Source organism: Priapulus caudatus, unplaced genomic scaffold (genome assembly GCF_000485595.1).
Source record: "Priapulus caudatus unplaced genomic scaffold, Priapulus_caudatus-5.0.1 Scaffold743, whole genome shotgun sequence".
NCBI classification, from domain to species: Eukaryota; Metazoa; Priapulida; class Priapulimorpha; order Priapulimorphida; family Priapulidae; genus Priapulus; species Priapulus caudatus.
This window is the reverse complement of record NW_014577804.1, coordinates 54721-63921: the sequence shown is the minus strand read 5'-3', so window position 1 is coordinate 63921 and position 9201 is coordinate 54721. Positions and strand designations below refer to the sequence as shown.

The 9201-nt window shown below is 45.3% G+C and overlaps 1 protein-coding gene across 1 annotated transcript in view; it reads right to left on the bottom strand.

The window, feature by feature from the left end:
- Positions 1-5291: 5291 nt before the first annotated feature.
- Positions 5292-9201, bottom strand: part of LOC106813238 (WSC domain-containing protein 2-like) — an 8860-nt gene continuing 4950 nt past the window's right edge. Inside the window, exons 3-4 of the mRNA XM_014817327.1 lie at positions 7044-7203; positions 5292-5673 (exon numbers count right to left, since the gene is read on the bottom strand). Of these exons, the coding sequence (XP_014672813.1) occupies positions 5420-5673; positions 7044-7203 (414 nt within the window). The 3' untranslated portion in view covers positions 5292-5419. The remainder of the gene's footprint in view (positions 5674-7043; positions 7204-9201) is intronic.

Here is a 9201-nt window from a genome sequence, read left to right as displayed (position 1 = left end):
TTGCGCCACACACGCACACCACACACACAACACAACACCCACCAACAGATCAGACACACCACACACACACATCACAGAACACACCACAGGAGCAACACACACATACACCACACGCGCACACCAACAGCGCACCACACACACGGTACACAAAATGCAGCACTACACAACGCACACACACATACCCACACTCGCCCACACACACACGCACCACACACACACACCAGACAGACACACCGACCACCCACACACACGGTTATCACAAATGCAGATACAACACACACACACACGCACACACTACACACACACAGCACACACACAGACACACACCACGACACACAAAATGAGAGATACAAACACACACACACACCGCAGCGCGCGCGCGCACGCACCACACGCACACACCACACTGCGCACACATCACACGCAACCACAACCACACAGGGACAGCACACACACACCACACCACACACACCACATGACACACTACACGCACACACACACCGTACACAAAAATGCACGATTACAAACACTCACCACATACAACATCACCACACCATACAACACGGCACACACACGCCACACCACACACACACACACACCCACACACACACACAACACACACACTACAACCACAGCACACACACACACACACACACACACAGCCACACGAACACACACCCACACACGTACAGCAAAAATGGCAGATCAAAACACACACACATAACAAACACACACACACGCACCACACACGTACACAAAAATGCCAGATACAAAACACACACACATCACACACACGCGCCACACACACGCAACACACACACCACACAGCACCAGCAGACACCACACACACACCGCACCACACCACACCACCACACGCACAAACGTCACACACAAATGCACACACACACACATACGCGCCGCGCACACATTCACACCAGCGCACCACACGCACGCACCGCACACACACACAACGCACGCACACACGCAGCGCACCGCACCACCACACACACCACACGCACGCCACACCCACGCGACGCACGCCACGCACACACACCGCACGCCACGCACCGCACGCACGCCACGCAACCACGACACACACCCATCATCACACACGCGGCACATCACCTGCCTGCGACGCCATACGCACGCCACATACTAGGCGCACGGCAACCATGCACACACACAACGCACGCGCGCACACACGCCAACACGTACACACACACGCGCATATACCATGCCACATAAGACGACCCTATCTATACTATATAGTATATACTATACTCATATTATACTATATAGCTATTTCGGAACCAAGTATTCACTTCATGACTGTGTTAGAAGATTTGGAATTTCTATAATACTTACACGGTTAATTGCTTAGTTGACCTCACGGATTGCTAGGGTCCCACTTCTCTAATGAATGTTCTGTAAAATCGTGTGGATATTTTACCCATTATCAAATCTATTTATGAATCCTTCGTAAGTCTCCGAGCTTGAACCCGGGCCATGCTGATTTTCGCTATGCGTCGAACGAGAGGTTATTCTCACGTTACTCTAATTATGCATCCAACACAAACCACTGGCAGGCTTTACACCACCACTGATCGTATGCGTCGACAAAATACTAGGCCAGTCTCGCTTAAATCTAAATTAATGGCCTGTCCTTCGTTACGCCATACATTGGACGTTAACGGTGGTGCATCTGCAGTTGGGATAAGATGCAAAACATATTACTACATGTGATTAGCTCCTTCCTTCAAAGTTATATCAACTCACCTATGTCAGCTGACAATCAACCGATTACGAATTCAGTGTCCAAAAACGTGTAAATATGCAATGTGATTTTAAAATATTCTTGCTTACTCGATTACACCGTCGAACTAGCTGGCAAATCTACGATCCACGAATGCTTCGCGATATATCCGAAGATCCTAGCTGCTTCTTAGATCTGGCCGTACTAACACTGTTCATCTACAACTCGCGGTCGACACCTCACCAGATAACAGATCACGAATGTTTATATACAACATCTTTAATTTAACTAACACGCCACCGGCGAATTCACGGGTACGAAACTCTGAATGAACGATATACGCACACGTGCGCGCACACGTGTCACAAGATGGACACGCACGCGCCACGTCACGCCCCACACCTGCGGTAATCATACGGCGCGCCACACTGCACGTATGCAGCACCGGGACGCCCAGACGTAACATTCTCCATAGCGATTTGGTTCACGTGTCGTTATATGCTGAAATCTTTCACACTTAATGTGAAATGAAAACAAACCCATCTTTTCGGGGGGGGACAATCGAGTATTTGCCCATAACTCTTACAGCCACGGCACATGCTACTATAGCACAATTTGGCGAGACTGGCCTACCGTTTTCAACGTTAACAAATCGCAATATGACACACATCATGAACACGTGTTCTTGTTTCAGAATACAATTTTATCCGGCATACTATTGTTTCAATGACAACTCAAACCGATAGAAGTCAATGTGAAAACGGTCGATGAATGAACAATGAATTTAATATCATTTTACTCACGTCGTAAAACTAGCTAGTAAATTCTCTTTACAAGTCTATTTGCAACATACGTTATGCAGTTTCTTCATTTCACAACGACTCCCTGACTGCTTCCTTACCACTCTTGAGCTCTCTCGTACAATCTCTCCCATAAATTCCTCAATAGACACACCCATGGCTAACACGACTCATGAATGGCTTGCTACCTCACATCCGTCATTTAGCTACCCACACACAAATAGCACGACACACACACGCGCGCACACACACACACACAACACCACACACACACACACAGCACACATTACCACACCCACACACGCACACCGGCACAACACACATTACGCACACCCACGCCCACACACACACACACACCACACACACCGACACACACACACACACACACACACGCACTACACACCATACCACAATCACACTCACACATAATACACAACACACACACATCACACGCCACACTCACCACTGACACACATAAACACACACACACATACAAAACAGACACAACCACACGGCACCCCACACACCACACATACACACACACACACATACACCCCCCCCACACACACACCACCACAACAACACAGACACACACACCACGCCGCACCACACACACCACACACACATATATAATATATATTATCTACTATATATAGATACTACTACATAATATCATATCATATATATATACTATCAGCACAACAAGCACAATCACACCGCGCCTCCGCACTGAACACTCACGCACAACAAGCACACAAACACAGCGCACGTGCGTACGCGACTATCGCCGACTTATTCACATTTGCTTATATGCGCTTCCTACTAATTAATCGAGAGAAAAATTAGAACACTAAATTTGCCGTAGCTTATATCACACACACCCCGTCCTAAATGTTAGCGGCACACACAAGTGTTGGCAACACAATGCAGCATACTTAAACAAGCTCGAAACAAAATCGCCAGCCGCTCGGTCCTATAATGGGAATACTACATACCGACGATCACTAGAGCACACCGCCTATACACACTTCTAACAGCACGTCTGTATCTAGTATATGCAGATTGTAACTATACCACCCTTTGACAGCCTAAGCACGGAAGCGGTATTCACACATCATACGTTGTGTATGGCAGGATGGTCTGTATTGCCATTCGAAGTACTTGACGCTTGGTCCTCTGCCAGGCTAGTCAGGCGACCGGTCCGAAGAGAGAGTACAGAAACGCTTAGATTGTTCATTTATCATAATGTTACAACACAATATACAACGCAACCCGCGCAGTGTGGCTGCTGTCGAGCGCTTTCCTCCTGTCCTTCTGTCTCATTCTCTCTTCCCTGCCTTCTTGTGTATTATACTCACCGACGGCCTCGCGATCACTACACTCAGATCTTATAGAGAAAGCTTCATTCTTTCGACATTGTGGGTGAGGCGTACACTGCTTCATCCAATCAACCAGGCCCCGCAGCCGACCTATCCATTTGTAGTCTGTATTGCCTCTGCTGGCTCCTGCGCCCGATCTATTTTCCACGGTTCGTATATTATACCATATCATCTATCCGCTGGACTACCATGGAATAATTTATCTGTTCTCGTCCTAAAGCCTCCTGTTGCTTAACCTTTCCTCTATCAAATCTCTAACTTTGCCCCATGTCGGTATTCACCGACCTAGTCAACTCCATTGCTATGCTCCACGGTATCGTTGGTAGTCGTTATAGTAATACATATTCCGCGCCACCAGCGTTGCTGCGCGAACAATTTAGTTGGACAACAGGTCAATATTATATTATATGCAATCCCTCATGAGCGAGGAGAACAAGAACAAAATCAGCGGTGTCTGTAGAAAGCTACGAGGGCTCCTCTATAGGCCTCCAGGCTCATAGCCTGACATAAACATCAGCAAACCAATAATGGCAGTTATACACAACTTAGAGCTAGCTTTTCGGCGGCATAAATGCTACTGTATTCCTGCTAAATTACGACGACGATCAAAAACCAATCCTCTGACTCGAAACAATTTTGCCAGACGTGTTTTCGGACCAGATTTTCACAGCATGAAGTCGACTCCCGTTTAAACGACAAAATAGCCGACGGTCACCACGGACGTACAGACTGCTTGACAGCAAACCACATTGACGGCAATAGCACAAAGGATACGAGCAAAACCAAGTTCCACACATCCTATTGCGTTCTCGCAGCCAGGACAACGCCTAACCCATCTTACGCTTCGGTCTACGATTCAGCTATCATTGCTCGCCTAATTGAAACATTAGGTAGAAATCACAATCAGAAAATAAGATCGTTGAAATATCTATTGCGATAACGTCGACACGGCTACTATGAAACAATAGTGCCGCGCATGACGACGCGGACACTACCTTGCTTCGCGCGCGCCATTCCGTTGTAACTAACGCATTGTGTTTTTAATACACAATTGAAATTGGCTTCGTATTACAGAAACATTTGATCTCTACTGTTCACTTCATCATATTGCCGCAGTAGATTGCAAAGTCATCTGATCTACTAAAAACAATGTGAATGCTGCTAGTCGGGACAACTATGGCTGTCATAGTGTTTGCTTTCGGCGAACGAATAGCTGCCCTCGCTACGCTCGGGCAACCTATACCTTCCCAACCAGCAATCACGACACACACACACACACACACACACACATAAACACGCACACACACATAAACACACGCGCACGCACGCACGCATACACATACACAGTTAATTATTGGTAAATGATTAGCAAATAGATCGACGCGATACATGACGTAGGTGTCACGTGACATTAATATGTATGATCGCACACAATTACCATGGCAAAATGTTATAAATGTATACACGTCGGATAAAGTTTACACCATTCATGCGTGATAGTATTTTCCTCCTGTGGGAATCGTGTAAACGACTGGGTTGCCCATACCAGAAATAAGCACGCAGTTGTTAACGCTTCCTGGAATCCAGACGAATCCAAAGCAATATGGCAACTCAAGGCAGTGACCTGCGCACAGTAACACCGAGGCGACACCTACTACCGGGCTTGTTGTTACATCACGTGTTAGCTCGTTCCCTGCGGACACAAGGCTGTCGTGGAATAGCAATTCGCTGAAGGCATCATCTGTTGTGTAAAAAAACACAATAATAATCTTCAGTCTTCTACTAAAACTCTGATGATCGAGTCTTCGTCAAGTAGATTAATAGACTGCATATAACGTGGTAATGATATTTTCTCAATCAATAATAGATGAATGAAAGCCTCTAAGAGAAAAGCCCTCTAGACAATCACCCCGGACAATCCCGCCCAAAGCCGCGGACAATCTTGCCCCCAGCCACGGACAATCCCGCCCCCAGCCACGGACAATCCCGCTCCAAACCGCGGACAATTTCGCCCCAAGCCGCGGACAATCCCGCTCCAAACCGCGGACAATTTCGCCCCAAGCCGCGGACAATCCCGCCCCAGCCACGGACAATCCCGCACCAGCCGCGGACAATCGCGCCCCAGCCACGGACAATCCCGCCCCCAGCCACGGACAATCCGCCGGGAGCCGCGGACAATCCCGCCCAAAGCCGCGGACAATCCCGCCCCAGCCACCGACAATCCCGCCCCCAGCCACGGACAATCCGCCGGGAGCCGCGGACAATCCCGCCCCAGCCACCGACAATCCCGCCCCCAGCCACGGACAATCCGCCGGGAGCCACGGACAATCCCGCCCCAGCCACGGACAATCCCGCCCCAGCCACGGACAATCCCGCCCCCAGCCAATAATTAATCTTATGAGATAAGTTTATTGAAAATATGATGAAAAATTTCCTATAAAATATGAAATTCAAACTTTTTTCCATCAATATTTTGATTGAATAAGTCAATGGGTTTGAAAACAGGCACACGCATCTCACCCATAAATTAAAAAATAAACATTTAAAACTGTTACATAATGAAGAATAATTAACTACACGTGAATATTGGTTTGAGAGTGAATGAGACATTGTGACGTAGTCTTATGGTTAGGGTGATTGTCCGGGGGTGATCTTCCGAGGTGGGGTAGTTGTAGGCGGCGGAATTATTGAGGGGGGCCTTACCCTAGTACCAAATTGATACACGTTAAAGGAATAGTTAAACGTTTTATATGAGTGAGTATATCGGTTAATATAATATATATATATATATATATATCTTAAGTAACAACACTCACAGTAAGTAATAACGAGAAGATAAAATAACGATAACATGTACAATTATATTGATAATAATGACAATGATAGTAAATTAATAATAATAATCATCATCATCATCATCATCATCATCATCATCATCCTCACTCAACTAAAGGCAAAATACAGAGGGAGTTAGCCGCGTGTAAGAGAGACCGATCTACATGAAGCTCGGATGTATTGATTCCCATGTGTGGTTTAAACTCGCGCAATCGCTTGCGCCGTGCAACACGCCACTGAAAACAGAAACTCACACATTTGCGCATTTCTACTTACATTCGTTGATTCTGTAAACCGAGTTCACACCGAAAGCTCCGCACATGACGCTGCCGTCACCCGGACACGCCTGGTTACAGTCGGTCTCATTCAGCTGTCCGTGCTTTCCGTATGCCATGCCGCATCTACAATTCCTTCCGTGTCCCAGACCCATGAATATGTAGCCACGCTCGATGCAGTGAGCGGCGCAGACGGTCGGGGTCAGGGTGCCTTTCATTTCAGTGAATGTCTCGAAATCTCTGTTGGTATACTCATCATTAAAGCATCCAATGTAATAAAGTGTCGTTGCCTCTCCTAAAACAGCACGAGAACAGCGAATGACATAATAACGAAATAAAGATAAAGGAACCGTATCAATGATTGAATGAATGAATAAATTAATAAAATTAAAGAATGCATTTACTAATTAAATTATAAGCACACAAAAATGAATATGACAAGTAACAATAACAAACTATAAAGCAATAAAGTTACGTGTACAATACTGTCATTAATAGAATAATGCACTCTTTGCATGTTTCAATTCAGATTTCACCTGATAACGAAACCTCTATGCACAATCTGCCTACACACTGAAACACGCGACGTTACAAACGTTCTCACCTAGATATATGTTCCATGCTATCGCTGCTAAAACAACAGCAAAGTAAATCACAACCGACTTGGTTCGCATTTTGCAGGTAGTTTTATAGAACGTGTTTGCGTTACCAGTCTGTGTATGTATGTATGTGTAAAGTTGTTTATACACACGTGTCGTACCACGTGACATAACACAGAGTGTTGCCCGGGTAAAAAGAGTTACTAGCTAAAAAAAATTTACATATGGCACCTGCGCTCATAAATTATGGGAAGGTACGCTGATGTTTGAATAGAGCCTAGCGCAAGCTAAGTAACTGTAGCTGGCACGCAACAGAACCCTTCCTCAAATTGTTCACCGTTTCAATATCTCGTCCCTGGAAAGGGCATTCTTTTAAATATTTTACCAGTAAAATTCGGAACCAGCGTGCACCAATTTGCGTCATGCCCGCCAGTTGGCTGACTCGTGGAGAGCCAGGGTTACTGGTTCTCTAAAGCTGTTGCTTAGTGATGTCGGTGTGTAGTTCCTTGTTATAATGACGAGCGACTGTGTTTAAATAATTAAATCGCCTTTTATTATCTAACTGCGTACATTTATTGAGCCTCTATAGCTTGCAGTAGCTGGTATATTATGGAAACGTTGTGCGAAGTTTTATTCTCATAATTTATCCGAAAGCGGCCGAGTACAAACGTTAAGTAATCGCGCAGTAGGCTTACGTACGTGCGTCTGCCTGCGTGCGTGCGTGCGTTTGTCTGCGTGCGTGCGTTTATGCACGTCTGCGTGTGGGTGCGTACAATCGTGTGTGCACGCATGTGTACGTATGCGTATATGTGCATGCGTTTGTGCGTGAAATTGCGTGGGTGTTAGGTAAATGATGGGTGTGCCAGGTGGTGATAAAAGGCTGTAACACATTCGTGACATGCTATCGGTGAGTGTCGACTGTGAATTGTAGAAATATGTTAGACGGCATGATGTAAGGAAGCAGGCAGGGATCTTGTGATATACCTAACTTTCGTGATGTAATTTGCCACTAGTGATGTGAAATGAATAAATCGAAATAATAAAATCACTTATTATTATCATTTTCACAGTGACTTTGCTCGGTTTATTGGAACGACATTGTATTGATACAACTTTATGAATGAAAATCACTGCATAATACGATTCGTAGCTTTCTCCAACTGCAGATGGCACCAGTTAACGTGATATATGCGTAACAAGAATATTAGCTTAACAGACTGCCTCGTAATTTGTACGCATCGATCAAGTGGTTGCCAAACTGCCAGTGTTGTTTGATGGCGTTATAAGAGTAACGTGAGAATAAGCCCTGTTCCACGATAGAACTCAGCATACCGGGTTCAAGTCGCAAGCTACGAAAATTTCATGAATAATTTGATAATGTAAAATATTACACGATTTACAGACATTATTAAAAGTGGACCTAACATGCGTAGGTCAACTAAGCAATTAACCGTAAATATTATGAAAATTCCAAATCTTCACACAGTTCACGAAGTAATACTATATCCCACGCGATAATATATATATATATATATATATATATATATATATATATATATA